Source organism: Dipodomys ordii, unplaced genomic scaffold (genome assembly GCF_000151885.1).
Source record: "Dipodomys ordii isolate 6190 unplaced genomic scaffold, Dord_2.0 Scaffold54, whole genome shotgun sequence".
Classification (NCBI taxonomy): Eukaryota; Metazoa; Chordata; class Mammalia; order Rodentia; family Heteromyidae; genus Dipodomys; species Dipodomys ordii.
The window spans coordinates 2642899-2660867 of NW_012267270.1; the positions used below are offsets into that span (position 1 = coordinate 2642899).

Genomic DNA, 17969 nt, shown 5'->3' on the forward strand with positions numbered 1-17969 from the left:
CTGCAAAAAGCAAAACAAAACATTTGAAACTGAGCAATGATAGCGGCTCATACCTATAATCCTGGCTACTCGGAAGGCTGAAATCTGAGGATTGCAGTTCAAAGTCAGCACAAACAGATAAATCAGAGACTTTATCTCCACTTAACAGTAAAAAGCCAGAAGTGGGGTTATGGTACAAGTAGTAGAGTGCCAGCCTTGAGTGAAAAAGCCAAGTATGAGTGCAAGGCCCTGAGTTCAAGCCCTATTACCAGCACAAAAATAATTAAATAAAACAATAAATATAACAAACACTTAAAAAAAATCAGCTTGGCTGGGCACTAGTGGCTCATGCCTGTCACCCTAGCTACTCAGGAGGCTGAGATCTGAGGATCGTGGTTCAAAGCCAGCCCAGGCAGTAAAGTGGTGCTGTGGCTCAAGTGGTAGAGCACTCGGCCTTGAACTGAATAGCTGAGGGACAGCACCCTGGCCTAGAGTTCAAGCCCCACAACTGACAAAAAAAAAAAAGCAGCTTGGATATATACATATGATAATAAACACACATGTATATCCACACACATGTGCACACACATACACAGTTATCAAAGGTCTTAAAAACAGTTGTATAGCCGGATACTAGTGGCTCATGCCTTTAATCCTACATACGCAGGATGCTGGAATCTGAGAGCTGTGTGTGGTTTGAAGCCAACGCAGGCAGGAAATGCCTTGAGACTTTTTTTTTTTGGTCAGTCATGGGGCTTGAACTCTGGGCCTGAGCACTGCCCCTCAGCTCTTCAGCTCAAGTCAAGTGCTCTACCACTTTAAGCCACAGTACCACTTCTGGTTTTCTGAGTGGTTTATTGGAAATAAGAGTCTCATAGACTTTCCTGCCCAGGTTGGCTTTGAAACAAGATCTTCAGATCTCAGCCTCCTGAGTAGCTAGGATTACAGGTATGAGCCACCAACACCCTGCTCCTTGAGACTCTTATCTCCAATAAAACCACCAAAAAAGTGAGAAGTAGAGCTATGGCTCAAGTGGTCAAGTGATAGAGCATTTTTTGCTTCTTTAGCAAAAAACTCAGGCCTTGAGTTCAAGCTCAAGGACCAGCAAAACAAACAACAACAAGAAAACCCTCACTTACACACTTTTACCCAGTAATCTTCCTCCTGAAACTATCCCAAGATGCAAACCAAAATATAAAAGGCAAGAAAATTTCCATCGTGGAGCTGTGGTTCAAGTGGTACACCACTAGCCTTGAGCAAAAAACCTCAGGGACCATACCAAACTCTGAGCTCAAGCCCCAAGACTGGCACATAAATGTGTGAGTACGCGCGCACACACACACACAGTGCAAAACAAAGAACTTTTTAAAAGTACAGAAAAAAGAGGTCTACTGTGAATATCTTTGGAATTGGGAAAAAGTACCCTACTGCATCTAGCAGAAGTATCTGTGAGGCTGAGATCTGAGGACCATGGTTCAAAGCCAGCCTGGGCAGGAAAGTCTATTAGACTCTTACCTATAATTAATCACCAGAAAACCAGAAGTAAAGCTGTGGCTCCACTTGATCATTGTGTAATGATCAATAGAGTAGTTCTTTTTTGTGTGTGAATACCAGCACTGAGGCTAAAACTCAGGGCCTAGGTGCTGTCTCTGAGATTTTTTTTGTCCAAGGTTGGTGCTCTACCATGTGAGGCACACCTCCACTTCCTGCTTTTTGGCTTAAGTGGTAGAGCAATAGACTTGAGCTGAAGAGTTTAGGGACAGCACCCAGGCTCAGAGTTCGTGTCCCACGACCGACCAAAAAAAAAAAAAGTAATATAATGTGCGGGGTGCCAGTGGCTCACGCCTGTAATCCTAGCTACTCAGGAGGCTGAGACATGAGGATCACAATTCAAAGCCAGCCCGGGCAGGAAAGTCTGTGAGACTCTTATCTCCAATGAACCACCAGAAAACTGGAAGTGACACTGTAGCTCAATCAGTAGAGCACTAGCCTTGAGTTGAAGAACTCAGGGACAGCGCCCAGGCTCAGAGTTCAAGCCCCATGACCAATCAAAAAAAAAAAGAGAGAGAGAGAGAGAGAGAAGGGACTTTGCCTGCATTTCCCCCAAATGGTTAGATTTGCACTGTGAATGAAGAAAAAGATTTCTGTGAGAAAAGAAAGCAGCAGCAGGTGGGAAGTTACATGTCACTGCCAAGTTCTAATGTCTTCACATCATACAGCACCTTGTGAAAGCCCGCAGCGATGTGTGCTAGACCTGTATGTCACAATCATTCACATTTACCTGTCAACCAGGTGCACGGGGGGAATGGTCAGACAAACGGAGAGGGGAAAGGTGGGAGAATATAGTCATCCTACTCAATGTACATGTGTGAAAACGGAGCCAGGTAACTTGAGGGGATGGGTGCGGTTGGGAGAAATGGGAGAGAACGATGGAAGGGGGGAAACACTGACCAAAATACACTGTACTTACAAACAGATTTGTTGAGCTGACATAACTTTGTTTTAAGATAATTTCAAAACTTAACAAAACAGAGATACATGTCTGGAGGTGTGACTCAAGTGATAGAGCACCTGCCTAACAAATAGAAAGCCCTGAATTCATGCCCTAGCACTGCCCAAACAAGTGTAATGATCAATGTAATAGGTGTGTGTGTGTGTGTGCGCGCGCGCGTGTGCGTGTGCGTGTGTGTGTGCACGCACCGAGGCTTATGCTCAGAGCCTGGGTGCTGTCCATGAGCTTGTTTGCTCAAGGTGGGTGCTCTACCATGTGAGCCACACCTCCACTTCCAGCTTTTGGGTGGTTAATTGGGATAAGTCTCATAGACTTGATAGGCTAGACTAGCTTTGTGAACCATGATCCCCAGATCTCAACCTCTTGAGTAGCTAAGAATACAGGCGCACGCCACTGGTACCTGGCAGTAAGACAGTTCCTTAAGGAAGTGTTCAGCACTGTAGGTATGAACCTGTGGGCCAGGTCCCCACAGGAAAGCTGCAGGCGGTACGGATGCACAGGCCGTACCTTCAGGCTGACATCTGTCCAGTAGATGTGGTTGTTGGACACGTCAAAGTCCAGCGCAGAGGCCTCCTTGACGCCCGTGAGGGGGATGGCCACGTCATTGTTGTTGGTCTCCAGGGAGATCCTGTGGATGGTGGCTCTGCTGGTGAACACCAGGAAGGCCTCCGGCACGATGCAGGTCTTCATGTCACTCAGCAGCTCCAGGCCGATTGGGCAGCCACACTTGGTGGCCTGGGGTGTGAAGAAGCACAGGTGGCTGCATCCCCCATTCCCTTCTGCGCACGGGTTGGTTCCTGGAGGCAGACACATGGCTCTGGACCTCCTCCGCCCTCCTCTGCCCAGCGCCCCAGGCCATGGCCTCACGTGGCGGTGAGCATACATCAGGTCCTGCCAGGCACCAGGCACCAGTCCCAGGTGTTTGCATGAACTCCCTCCATCACCACCTCAGCAGAAGCAACTATTCTCATCCCTATTCTCGGTGAAGAAACTAAGGCACAGGAAGCTTTGTAGGAATAGGCTCAGCAGGCTGGACAAGACCTTGACCCACACTGCCCAGCCCCGTCCCAGCTCCACCCAGCCCACCAAGAACCAGAGAACCAGTGACTGGCCTAACTCCCTCTCCTGGAACCTCAACTCCTGGCCTGCTGATAGGACTGGTTCCCATGACCCTTCTAGAATATTCCCTGATTTACTGACGCCTTCAGCCACCTCAGAAATCTCAGGTTTTGCCCAGAACAGTCAATTTCAATACACCCCCTCCCCCAGGTTTGAATTTGGGGTTTCTTGCTTACTCAGCTGGAGCCACACCTCTAACCTGGCATATTGCTGGTTATTCTGACTTGTCTGGCTAGGCTGGCTTTGAACTGTCATCTTCTGGATCTCAGCTTCCTGAGTAGCTATGATTACAAGTGTGAGACACAGGTGCTAAATGCACCTCTTTATTAAAACAGACAGAAATAATGTGTCCTTTTATTTTGGGCCAGTTCATTATCTTAGAAGCATATCTCATAGCTCCTGAAGTGTCAATAAAAGTATTTTTAAACCTAGTGCTGTGTTTAAGCTAAAAACCAAATCTTTTTCTCCCCTATACCCATCAATAAATCATGAGATAAGAGAGAATCCCAATTTCCCAACCTTAAACTGTATCCCCATGGTGATAGGTTTTTTTTTTTTCCTTTTCTTCTCGGTTTCTTTAACAAACACAGACGGCTCTCACCTTCCACAATGGATACTGAGTGTCTTTGCTTGATTCTATTTTGCGAGTATGGAGAAGTATGGGGAGGTAGCACAAGCTGGCCTTGTACCTGCCATCTTCCAGTCTAAGCCTCCCAAACGCTGAGACTGCAGGTATGCACTGCTACCCCCAACACAACCATGGCTGGGTTTTGCTGTTTCGATTTTAGGGTTTTTTGTGTGTGCATATCTGTGTGTGTGTGTGTGTGTGTGCTGGTCCTGGGACTTGAACTCAAGAGCCTCAGAGCTATCCATGAGCTTTTTTTTTTTTTTTTCTCAGAGCTAGTGTTCTACCACTTGAGCCACAGTTCCACTTCTGTCTTTTTTTTTTTGTCGGCCGTGGGGCTTGAACTCTGGGCCTGGGCGCTGTCCCTCAGCTCTTCAGCTCAAGGCGAGCCCTCTACCACTTGAGCTACAGTGCCACTTCCGGTTTTCTGGTGGTTTATTAGAGATAGGAGTCTCATGGTCTCTCCTGCCTGGGCCGGCTTTGAACCGCGATCCTCAGATCTCAGCCTCCTGAGTAGCTAGGATTACAGGCGTGAGCCACCAGCGCCCGGCCACTTCTGTCTTTTGTTGAATAGTTTACTGGAGATAAAAGTCTCATGGATTTTCCTGCCTGGGCTGGCTTTGAACTGCAATCTTCAGATCTCAGCCTTCTAAGTAACTAGGCACAGTATGTTTTTATGTGTTTTATAATGGCAACAGAAAGCATGAGCTGCCTGTGAGATCAGCCGCCATTCCCACGCCAGGTCTCTGCTCAACCATGGCGCTGGCGGGCACATCCTGCCTGCCTGCTCCCTCAGGTCTATGCTCCAGCATTTCCTCTCGTTTCAAATCCACTCACATCACAGCTCCAGCCACCCACCTGGTGGCAGAGCTAAGCTGGGCCCTCTCACCAGCTACACGTTCAGCAGGCAGAGGTTTCCTGAGGCCTAGGGTGGGCAGACCCAGCAAGTTCCAAGCTCGGCTGCATAGCCTTGCCTCCTTCTCTTTGGTGTCTGTGAGGCAATTGCTGTGATTAGCAAACAGGTTCCTTGAACACCCCAGCCCTGAAGCCTGGGGCACTTGGCAAACTTAGCCACAACGATCAGCAACGTTCCTGGTCTAGACTCACTACTGAGGGCATGTCTCCAGGCAAGATGCCACCTGTCCCTTACCGGATCCTGTCCCCATTCATGTCCTGCACTTCCCCAGAGTAGGGCACCCCCGCTGGATTCTCACATCCAGGCTGGACCTATTGTTCCTTCCTGGGCCAGTCAGGCTGGCAGAGCCAGGGCTCAGGGTCCCCCCAACTCACCAAAGACCTTGGCCACGTTCACTGCTTTGAGCCCCATGAGGTCAGGCAGCTGGTCGATGATGACATCCCGGCTGGCCTTGACCTTGTGCACCCGCTCAATGCTGCGCCGCTGCCAGTCCGTCCAGTAGATGAAGTCTCCCAGCAGCGTGAACCCGAAAATGTGCGGGAGCTTGTCCTCCAGCAGGGTCTGCCTCTCCGTGCCGTCCACATTGATCACCTGTGGGACGGCAGGGACGCAGGTCTGGATGGGTGGGGCCGTGCCAGTGAGCGCCAACCCTGAACCTGCCCCCAAGAGGCACATTCCACCCCAGGAGCTTCCGCTTCTTCTACACCTTGCCAGGTACTGAGACATGCTAAGTGCAATTGTTTCTGGAGTGATGGACAAATGGCGTGTGGGGAGGGGGGAGGGGGGGATACTGGTGCTTAAACTCAGGATCTAGACACTGTCCTTGAGCTTTTTTGCTCCAGGTTGGTGTTCTGCCTCTTGAGCCACACCTCCACTTCCAGCTTTTTGCGGTTTAATTAGGAGATAAGAGTCTCATGGACTTTCTTGCTCTGACTTTTTTTTTTTTTCGGTCGGTCATAGGGCCTGAACTCTGGGCCTGGGTGCTGTCTCTCAGCTCTTCAGCTCAAGGCCAGTGCCCTACCACTTGAGCCACAGCACCACTTCCAGATTTTTCCGCTTATGTGGTGCTGAGGAATCAAACCCAGAACTTCATGCATGCAAGGCAAGCACTCTACCATTGAGCCACCTTCCCAGTCCCTCTGGCTGGCTTTGAGCCATGAATCACAACCAACACAAGATGCTTGGAAGTGTTGGGCAATCACAGTTTCTGTGCAAGTTTGTTCTGCGTCCCCCTGAGCTAATCACTTGCTCACTCAGGGCCAGAGGCATTCCGCAGAGCTCAGGCCTGCAGATCTGAGCTGCCTTCATCCCGGTGCAGTGTGCCACCAGCCACCTGGATGCGCCACCCTTCTCTGCAAGAGTCAGTGTGGATTGGAAGCAACCTCCACAAAGCCCCAGAGGTCACAGCTAAACAGCAAATGCCTTCTCCAGCTGAAACAGAGACGCCGGGGCCAAGGTGGGACTGGAACAACCCCCAGCCAGGCAGAAGCATCATCCCAGTGCCGGGCAATGGAAGCCTTCCTAGGCAGGCCCCCCACTCCCAGCTTATCAGAAAAGCTACAAATGCTGTTTTGCAGGTGGCAAAAATACAAGGCAGAAGCGTCATGGTCTGAGCAGACAACACCACTGGATGGCAAGAAACAAAACTGCTGTCCCCTGGGAAGAGCAAACAACCTGGCACTGGCAATCAGGGCTCCCACCCAGTTCTGCCCATGTGTTGGTATTCTGTATCCTGGGCCTCAGCTTCCCCATCATAACAGGATTGTACTAGGCAGTAGCGAGATCACCCAGGCAATGGCACAAAACAAAGGACCCTGGCTCCAATCTACAGTCATTAAATCAGAGTGAGAGGCTCATTAAGGCCACTCCCTGGGCAGGTGGAGCAGCCCAGGTGCAATCTGTGGCCTCACCTGAGGCTGCACCGATGCCTTAGGCTGAGCTCTCTCCCCAGGCCAGCAGCTCAGGTGAGCAGTATAAGCGGAGATGCGCAGAGCTCAGTCCACACAGTCCAGTGTTCTTGTTTGTGTTTTGCCCACACAAGAAAACACAAAACAATGCTGCTGAGCACCACAGCGGACACCTGTAATCCTAACTACAAGGGACACAGAAATCAACAGGATCATAGTCGGGGATCAACTTGGCAAAAAAAAAAAAAGTTTCAAAGACTCCATCTTGAATTATAAAAGTTGGGTACAATGGCTCCTAACTATCATCCCAGGAAGATGGGAAGCACACATAGGATTGCAGTGTAGGCTGACTCAAGCATATGTATAAGACCTTATTGGAAAAATAATGAAAGCCAAAAGGGCTGAGGGCTTGGCTCAAGTAGACAAACACCTGCCTACCCTAGTACACTCTCTTTCTCTCTCTTTCACACACACACACACACACAGAGCAATGCAAGTCTGTGTAGAACACCTTTGTATGGCTGGTCCATCACAAAACCACACGGGACAGGAGGTAGAGCGTGGTGTGGGTTGGAGTCGGGTGGAGGAGCTCTCCCTGGGATTATGGCCCCAGAAGTACAGTGAGACCAACACAGCCAGGACAGGCACCGCCTGGCACAGCCTGGGGACCCTGCACCCCCTCTCTGCAGGCCAACTAGGGCAGGAGAGGGGACAAAGGGGCAGCATGTGAACATCAGGAAGAAAATGATCCCACACCCAAGAAAACGGACAGCTCAGTCTCAACCTACCTACAGATTGAACAGTACAAAGCTCATTGGCAAACCCTGAATTTTGAATTCTTCATTATTTTCATAGATCATGAAGTATTCTGGTTTTCTGCCCAAACTGAGCTAGGTACAGTGTTCATGCTTTTGATCCCAATTATCTGGTAGGGAGTGACCAGAAGGATTGAGAGTCCAAGCGAATCCAGGCAAAAAGTTGGTGAGACCCCCATCTCAACCAATAGGACAAGAATGGGCAATATTTGGTCCACAGGACATATAAGGCCTGTGAAATAATTTAGTACATGACAGGTCAGATTGACATGTATGACATGTATGTTTCTCATACTCCTCCCTCCCTTCCTTTCTTCTCTTCCCATCCTTCCTTCACTCCCTCCCTACCTTCCTTTTATGGTGCTGTTATTGGAGCTTGAACTCTAGGCCTGGGTACTGTCCCTTAGTTTTTTTTATATCCTAAAGGCGACTCTCTACCACTTGAGCCACACCTTCACTTCTGGCTTTTTTGCTGGTTAACTAGAGGTAAGAGTCTCAGGGCTGGGAAGGTGGCTCAGTGGTAGAGCGCTTGCCTTGCATGCCTGAGGCCCTGGGTTCGATTCCTCAGCACCACACAAACAAAAAGAAAAAAGCCGGAAGTGGCGCTGTGGCTCAAGTGGTAGAGCGCTAGCCTTGAGCTGAAGAGCTGAGGGACAGTGCCCAGGCCCAGAGTTCAGGCCCCACAACTGGACCAAAAAAAAATAAAGAGTCACAGATTTTCCTAAGTTGGCTTCAAACCACAATTCTCAGATCTTAGCCTCCTGTGTAGCTAGGATGACTAGCTTGAGTCACCAAGGTCCCCTCTCATCTATTTTTTGGTGGCCGCCATCTGCCTGTTATATCCCCCCGGTCATGAGGCCTGAACTCTGAGTCTTCAGCTTTTCAGCTCAAGGCTAGCATTCTACCACTTGAGTCACAGCAACACTTCTGGCTTTTTCTGCTGATGTGGTGCTAAGGAATTGAACCCAGGGCCCCATGCATACGAGGCAAGCGCTCTACCACTGAGCCACCTTCCCAGGCCCTGATGTTATAAATATTGAAATGGCCCTTGGTCATTCCCCACCCCTACTCTAGGGTGTTCACTGACCTGGTCACTTTTGCAAATGTGGTTGCATACGGCTGACATAAAGACAGCAGGTCCAGAGCTCACAGCCAGGCCAGCTGTGAGCCTGCCCAGGGGCAGGGAGGTGGACACACACAGGAGGCTGTCCCCAGGTAAGCAGACTGTGGCAGAGGGTACCTGAGGGGCTCTAGGCTTGACAGGGGGTTCAGGAGGCAGCCCAGAGGCAAAGACAGCATAACACTGGAGTTTCTAACCCAGTAGACTAGGAAAGCAAACAGTCGTGGCAACTGGGGAAAGCAAAAGAGGAGATGGGCAGAATGCCAGGACCCCAGCCCTCACCACTGAGGTCCCCAGCTACAGCTCCAACCCGCTCAGGCTGACCTGGTTGGGCCCCACCCAGCAGCAGGGAGGAAGCTCAGGACTGCTTCCCACGGAGAGGCAGTGGGGGTGGCTTGGGCCCACTCTGGGAGCCACCCTTAACTCCCCGCTGTCCCTGCTCAGGCTGGCTTCCAACCCGATTTCCAAGGACTGCTGTCACAGGCAAGGCTGGCAGGAGACCCCACGTGGATACCCCCTCAGGATCAATCTGATCTGCCTGTGCCCTAACACTGTCTAAATACACCCACTTCACCAGCTCGCCGGCTCTCCCAGACCTGCGTTCTTCTCCCAGGCCATCAAGGGAGCAGTGTAGCTGGCAGTGACGTTCTTCCCAGGGCAGCCAATTCCAGCATGCAGGGCTGTATTCCGGGGGCTGTGCTCTGCCCAGAGCCAGGCCACACACCACCAAACCACGCTGGATTCAATCCTTCCTCCCTAAGTTGGTGGCTCAGAATTCTTGGCCACTGGCACAGCCAGCACGTGGCTGCCTTCCAACAAAACCTCTTGGAAATGTCACCAAGTCACAGGAAGTGCCACAGCAATGTAGGGGTTGGGTTTAGCTCAGTCTCAGTGGTGGAACACTGAGTTAACATGTAAAGGCCCTGGGCTCCACCCTTCCGTAATAATATATCTGGAAGTCTTCCTTTCACCCGTGAAGATGCAGTCTCCCTGTGCTAGAATTCTGTCTCCTTCCACAACCTGGGCCTCCAGAGGTGGGCTTTGGGGTCTGTGTTCCCATACTCCAGAAAAGCAATGTAAAGGGGGAGAGCTCTCTTCAGCACCTGCTTTCAGAGAATTCAGCCCATAGGCCCCCGGCCCTTGGATAGAACATCATGGCAGCAGGTGGGAGCATGTAGAGGAGGCTGTTCATCTCATGACAGACAGGAAGTAGGGAAAGAGGAAGTGAACACATGTGACTTTCAAAGTTACACCCCCAGTGACATACTTCCTCCAACTAGGCCTGCTTGCTATATTTCTCAGCATCTCCTTAACTTGCCCTACCAGCTGAGGACCAAGTATTCAACACGTGAGCATGTGTGAGACAGTTCATATCCCAGCCCTAGCCTTCTGACCCAGGCCTCCAAAGAGGCTCATAGTTCCAAGATGGTACAAAAGTCGACATCCAGAGTCTCTACCGAGACTCTAGGCAAAACCCATAGCTGTGAGTCCCTGTAAACGCAAAAAGTAAATGAATACTTCCAAGACACAGAATAAACATTCCCATTCTAAAAGAAAGGACCACAGGAGGACATCAAGAAAGGATCAGAAAGAAACAGAACTGAAACTGAGCCCAGCAAACATTAAGTCCTATAGCTCCATACCTCTGGGGGCACGTCCTGCCACAATGGGCAGCCCCCCCCTAGGGCTATGATCTGCAGCCACATGCCCTCCCTCTGGGCCAGCACCACTGGCTGCCTACAGCTTTCCTTGGTGGCAGAGTTCCACATTTTTGGCATCTGTGACTTCGGGGGATCTGCACTACAGCTCGGTCTCCCCTCGCAGGCCTCCACACATGGCCCTCTCAGGGACTCCGACATGCCAGGGTCAGCCAGGGCCTGACCTCCCAGGCCTTCCTCTGAAATCTGGGTGGTCCGATTTCCAACAGAGCCCTCACTTCCTCTTGAAGCCTTAGGAGCACAGATTTACTGTGCATTTCCACCAGCACTCTGGTCTTCTGAGGTGCCCAATAAGCTCTGCTTGCAGGGCACAAAGGGCTCTCTCTTCTCTAGTCTGCTTCTCCAAACTCTCCCAATCTAGTTCCCAAGGTCTAAAAGCCACATGGTTAGATCCAGTCACCATGATGACCTCACTTCTCTGGTACCCATTTTCTGTAGTAGGTAGCTCACATTGCTATCAAAGCAACGTAAAGCATGAAAGATTCAATTTGCTCAAGTTTCTGAGGGATCAGCCCATAGTTGCTTGGCCCCATGTACTTGAGGTGTCAGGCAGACATGAGAAGGAGCAAGAAATGGCTCTTTCCCCATCACAGAGGCTCCCTCATAAAACCCAGATGGCCATGCCCTGGCCCTGCAATTAAGGTAACAGCCCACCTCAAGGTGGTGCCTTCACCTTGAGTGCTCCTGATGAGTTCCCTTCACCCACAGTGCCAAGGCTCTTTTTGCTGAGAAGCAGTGTGAAATCCCATGGCTTGTCTGTGTTGTCTCACTCGTGTCTGCCCACCCCCCCTACCCCCGCCAGGGCTCCTGAGAGGGCAAGCCTGGCTGGGCATATTAGAGACCCTATTTGAAAAACAACTAAAGCTGGGCTGGGAAGGTGGCTCAGTGGTAGAGTGCTTGCCTTGCATGCATGAGGCCCTGGGTTCGATTCCTCAGCACCACATAAGCAAAAAGAAAAAAGCTAGAAGTAGCGCTGTGGCTCAAGTGGTAGAGCGCTAGCCTTGAGCTGAAGAGCTGAGGGACAGTGTTCAGGCCCCACAACCGGACCCCCCCCCCAAAAAAAGAAAGAAAAACAACTAAAGCAAAAAGGGTTGGGGATATGACTCAAGTAGTAAAGTGCCTACTTGTCAAGAGCAAGACCCTGAGTTCAAATCCCAGTACCAGCAAATAAAAAATTTACATTAAAATTTTAAGACTTCCATTTGACCAAGCATCAGAACACAGGCATTCATCAGTACTCACATACATGTGACGAGCCACCATGCCCACACGCGTGGCTCTGCAGGAAAGTCAGGGTTTAAGGGCAGCAATACAGCACCTGGCCACATGGTATGCAGCTGCACCAAGGGGTTTCTTGAGCCCACCCACTCCCTCAGTCCGTGGCCCTGCCCTCTGTCCCATGCCCCTGTCCTCTGTCCCATGTGTACAACTTACCTCAATTTTGTCAGTCTTGGCATCACCCCAATACAGCTTGCCCTCCTGCAGATCCAGGGCCAGGCCATTGGGCCACCCGAGGGAGGTGTTCACTAGGACATGTCGCTCCCGCCCATCCAAGTTGGCACACTCGATTTTGGGGTTTTCCCCCCAGTCTGTCCAGTACATGAGGCTGGAAAAGAAGCAAATGCATATGGCAGCATCCATCAGAGTGCTCGCCAAGTGCTGGCAGTCTGGCTAGGGTTCCACAGGAGGGAGGCCAGGCACAGACAGTCATAACCTGCTCTGGCCCACGCATAGGAGACACACTTGGTGCCCCTGGGTCCTCAGCAGCCACTGCCTCTGTCCTTCAGCTCCAGGGCATCTCAGGACACAGCCGACATGACATCAAGTGTACCCCAGCCCCAACCCTAGAGCACCACACACCCCCACCTCAGGTGGAGTCAGGAGCCCCAGGAAGGCACTGGACAACCCTCCGAGTTGCCTTGGGTCTCGCAGGCCCCACGCTGACCCATAAGCTCATCGCTTGCACAGAGATTTAAAAGGGAAAATTGGAATGAGGACTCTGGGTCCAGGGAGGGAGCTTTTGCTCAAGCAGTAGAACCATCCTGCTTAGACAGCATGAAGCTCAGAGCTCAAACCTCATACCAACAACAATAAAAAAGAAAAGAATGAGGACAAATGAAAGCCCAATGGTCTCCAGGTTTCCCCACGCATCAGACAACAGCCTGCCCCGGTGCTTCCCAAAATCTGGTCCACGGACCAGCAGCCTCAGCAGCACCCAGGAGGCCCCGCCCCACAAGGGAGGAGCCCCGGCCCATCATTTCCTTGTTCTGGGGAGGCCCCGCCCACCAGCCTCGGAGGGGAGAGGCCTCACCCGTTGGCTAGGAACCGAGGCCACGCCCACTGGCTAGGAAGGGGAGAAGCCTTGCCCCTGGGCTAGGAACTCTGAAGCCCTGCCCCATTGGCTAGGCACACTGAGGAGGCCCCGCCCACAGGGTCGCCCCACCCACCAGGTCCTGGCCCAGGCCTCCCTCTGCACCGTTCCCCTCCAGGCCTCTGGTGCCGTGTGCACCCCTTGTGCGCCCCCACGGCCGTTGCCCACCGCTGGCCCCAGGGGTGCCGCGTGCGCCCCCCCCCCACAGCCGTTGCCCACAGCCCGGCCTTACCCCATCACAGGGTGCAGCACGATGGCTCGGGGCTCGTCCAGGTCCTCGGACACCAGAATCTTGCGGGAGGTGCCGTTGAGGCGCGTGACCTCGATGCGGTCGGTGCCCGTGTCGGTCCAGTAGAGGTTGCGGGCCACCCAGTCCACGGCGATGCCGTCGGGGTCGTTGATCTCCGTGTTGACCAGCGTCTGCGCGCCCGAGCCGTCCAGGTAGGCCCTGCGGATGGCCCGCACCTCGTCGTCCGTCCAGTACACGTAGCCCTCCAGAGGGTCGTAGTCGATGGCGATGGCGTGCCGGATGTCGTCCACCTGCAGCACGATGTCGGTGAAGTCCGGCGTGTCCAGAGAGATCCTCCGCAGGTCCGTCCGCCGGGCCAGCAGCAGCACCTCCTCGGCCCCTGCGGAGATAAGGGCCGGGCTCGGGGGTCTGCGGTCACCCAGGTCTTCCTATGGTCACCAGTTCATCCTCACAGGAGCCCTGCTGTGGTTGGCACTATTGTTTCCTTACTTTATAGAGGACGAGCCAAGTAACCAGAAGAAAGCCACTCAGCCCGGCCCTCCGGCTTGCACCAGCGGGGTCTCTGTCAGCTCTCCTGAAAGCCCTTCTCCAGACCTCAGCCCTCAGCCTCCAGCCCTGCTTTTTGAAGCCCCCAGCTGGCCCCAACCATGGCTGTTTCTTCTCACTTGCCTGATGGAATGGCCACTTCGTACGTGAAGCTCTTCTCCCTGCAGCTTGGGACCCCATGTCTGCTCTATGGGCAGGTGTTCATCTTGCTCTGCGGTTGAGCTCCCAGGCAGGGCTGGGGACGTCCATCAAGTGAATTACCCTCCCCCACGCCCTGACCTTTCCCAGGGCCCAGAGGCCTGAAGGTCTTCAGACACTAGGGCTCCCCCAATGCCAACACTGAATCAAAGGTCACTTCGCCCCCGACTACCAAGGCAGAGACTAGAAACATCTCCAGGGCTGCACATGTTCTGACCTCAGCCCAGCCTAAACCCAAGGGTTCAGGCTTTGGCTAGCAACTAGCAGGGCTCCACTGCACATACCTGGGCCTTAAGAACAGGCCCTCGGAATGTGACGCTTAACCCTAGCGACCCAAACCTGGTTTCTGAACAGAGGCTACAGGTGAGGGACAGGCAAGGCACCTTCACACACTTTGAATATGTGCTAGGACACGCTTCCCCGGACTCCATGGGGCCTCAGGGCCGAGCCTGGGGGGCTGAGATGCTTCCCGGTGGAGCCCTTCACAATACGGGCAAGCGAATGGTGTTGAGAGTTACGCCCAAGTAGCAGACAAGGGGACCGCGTGCCTCCCCCAACCAGGATGCACCTGCAGCCGGGCTAGGCATGAGCTGGCGCAGAGGGAAGCCGGGCCATGCTGGTCTCAAGCAAGTCCCTCCTTTCCTGAAAGCGACACGGGTCCCTCACCCCAGAGGTCCAGGCAATCCCCTGGCCATCAATGCTCCCAGCACCTGTGGCTGGCCTCACTCTCCCAGGGTCGGTGGAGCGATGGGGTCTGCAGCCTCCGCACGGGGGTGACTGGTCCTGGGGACACGAGGCCCACGTTGAAAATCACACCTTAAAGAGCCATCTCTGGGACCCAGGGCCCAGAGAACAGAAGGCAGGGCTCGTATAGACATGTCTCAGGCCCACGCCTGCCCGTGGGACTTATCACAACTTCCAGTGGAAGATGCCCATGGAACCCGAGGCCAGTTCCTATCAACCCTGACACAGATGCTTCCCAAGGCGGCTGGGGCCAGACACGCCCCCTTCATGCATTTATTCCAGTTCTTCCTGGTTCCAAGGACCCAGAGAACCAAAAATATCAGGGCCAGAATCACTTCTGGTATACTGGAGTCACTTGTCAGCAGTCACAAAGCAGCTTGGGGGCCAGACATAAAGGGATCGGAGCCTCCGGTATAGCCTGGCCCATGGGCCAACTGCTCTGTCTTGTGGTGCCTGGCCAAAGTGAGGGCTTGGAACAGTGGGTGGACTCTGCTAGTCCACCTGCTTCCTCCACAAGGAACCCTACAAAGATCCCTGCGCTTCCTGAGGACAGGCCCCTTCCTGGTGCCAGCTCCTAACCCCAGCTCATAATGTGAGTTGGCCACTAGAGGGTGCACACACCACAGCAACAGGGCCCAGACTGAAGACTTGTTGGGTAAACTGAGGCAGCGGGTGGGGAAAGTAAAGCAACAGCAGCCTTCCATGGTGCCCAACTGCAGCAGGGATCTCTGTGACCCCAATTATACCCCAGAGAAGGGTTCACACAAGTTCTGATTTTATGTGTTGCCCTGGACAAGTTTCTCCTCTGGCTCTTCTCCCAAAAAGCTGGTGAACTCTGATCTGTCCTTCAAGATCTGGTCAACAGGTTGCCTCCTGCTCTTCTGGGAAGTTGGTTCTGCTTCCCAGGCAGGCCCCAGTGCCCAGACTGAGCCTGTGCCCTTGCCCCAGGCACTGGCCCGCAGGCTCACAGGACCCTGGCATTCTTCCTTTCGAGCCCAAGCTGGCACCAAACTGGCTGGACTCAAGCCGCACTGGATCCCAGGAGTCCTAGGGAGAACACCTCCCTCTCCATGGTGGACCCTGGGCGGGGCCTGGCTTTCTCTGGGCCTGTTTCCCCATCAATGGTAAGGAATCAGTCACCCACACTGGATGGAACCTGGTTCCTGTCTAGTCCTGACATCTAGCTGCTTCCTCAGCCACCTCTGGAAACCAAGGCACAGCCAGGTGGGCCTCTGTCCCAGGACCACCAGGACTGAGCGCTGCAGCCCAGCTCTCTGCCAACCAGCAGACCGAGCCCGGCACATATGCGACCATCAGACCCCGTCTCTCTCAGAACGACTCAGAATGAAGTCTGGAGGGCCACAGCAGGCTGGCAGCTGTGGCTAGACCAGACCTACAGATGTCCACCGATGGGCTGCAAGACCCTTGAAGTTTCTGAGTCAAAAGTAAGAGACCAGAACCTAGCCTGGCAGGCCTGCCGTCTGAGCCGAGCCCAGCATGGAGGGGGACTCTGTCCAGGACCAGGCCAGCAGAGAACAGCTATGGGGACAGGCCACCAGCCACAGTGTCCACACAAAAGTATCCAATGGAAGCTTGCCTAGTCTGGTGCCATGTCACCTCCAGAAAGGTCTGTGTAAGCAAGGTGCACCCAGCATCCCTGGCTGGGAGGACGGGCAGGGCGGACCCGGTGGGCTTGTTAAACACTGGGGAGCCCTTTGGAGACAAAGTTTGGTTAAGTGGGTTTCTCTAGAGTTATTCCACCAAACAGCCTGTCCCAGCTCCAGTGGCATTGCTAAAGAAAATGAAAGCCCCCCCAATTCCTCTGCACCCCAAACTCAGCAATGAGCCCTGGAGCCAGGCTCCTAACCTCTCCCCTCCCTCCCAGAAGGCACCCAACACAAAAGCCGTCCTGCGGGCTGGTCTGGGGTCATGGGCACATCTTGCCCAGCACTCTCCATCATGACCAAGCTGTCCCCACACCCAGCTCACAGGCACAGCAGCACATGGCGGGCTGTCACGTCACTCCAACAGACTGAGGGATTTTATTTTGGTTCCAGTACTGGGGCTTGAACTCAAGGCCTCCTGATCTTGCTTAGTTTTTTGGCTCTATCATTTGAGCCATGCCTCCACTTCCAGCTCTTGCAGGATCACTGGAGACAAGTTAGATTTGTCTAGCCAGGCTAGACGCCAGCTACAATCCTGGGATTAGAAGCATGAGCCTGCACCCCAGCAGCCTAGGAGATGCTAACAACAGAAATGTATTCCCTCTTAGGTCTAGAACCCACATAAGTGAAGGATACAGGTATGGCAGGAACAAGCTCCCTCAAAGGCTCTAGGGAAACGTATCCTTCCTGCCTCCTGCAGCTCCCCATAATTCTGGAAATACTTGGTGTCTTTGGCTTGTGACCACATCACTCTGATCTCAGTCTCTGGTGCCACATGGCCCTTCCCCTGCTGTGGCGTGGCTCAGTTTCACCTGTTACCTCCACAAAGACTAATTCCAAGCCAGGTCACAAAAACAGGGACAGGACCAGGAATTCTCTGAGGGGCACAATCCTGTGTGGAAGCCCAGGAAGCAGAGCACTGGAAGAAAGCTTACAGAGAACCAAAGCAGGCAGAAGGGGTAGCTGGACAGTAACACAGTGGTCAGCAATGGCCAGGGCCACTCTGCAGCTGCACTGGGCAGAATGGGGTCATGAGTGACCACCACTGATGTGAGCTGTCCTACAGGTCCCAAACTTCATATAAGACATTTTCCCCTTCCTCCCCCCACCCCCGGCCCTGCGTGCATGACACCACGCCCCTTCATGCCTATCCCGCTTCCAGAGTGGCCTTGTGCCTGCTGACCACTCCAGAGATAGACCGACAGACAACCTCAAAGTCCCACAAGGAAACATGCTCGGAGGTCCCCAGTAGCCTCTAGTCTTTTAATGAAGTCCACAAATAGTTTCCATAAATAGCCAGACAGACCAGACATGGTAGCTTATGCCTGAAATTCTAGCCGCTTGAGAAACTAAGCAGAAGCTAAGAGTTAGAGACTGGCCTGGGCAAAAAGTTTAGGAGTCCCTATCACAACCAATATAAAAGCTGCGTCTGGCCATCCATGCCCATCACACCAGCCGAGCTGTGGCATGTGGTGTAAAATGGGT

General features: G+C 53.0%; 1 protein-coding gene across 1 annotated transcript in view; it reads right to left on the reverse strand.

The window, feature by feature from the left end:
* Positions 1-17969, reverse strand: part of Lrp5 (low density lipoprotein receptor-related protein 5) — a 63384-nt gene that overhangs the window by 23923 nt on the left and 21492 nt on the right. Inside the window, exons 5-8 of the mRNA XM_013021151.1 lie at positions 13315-13711; positions 12146-12317; positions 5526-5742; positions 2999-3288 (exon numbers count right to left, since the gene is read on the reverse strand). Coding sequence (XP_012876605.1) covers positions 2999-3288; positions 5526-5742; positions 12146-12317; positions 13315-13711 — 1076 coding nt within the window. The remainder of the gene's footprint in view (positions 1-2998; positions 3289-5525; positions 5743-12145; positions 12318-13314; positions 13712-17969) is intronic.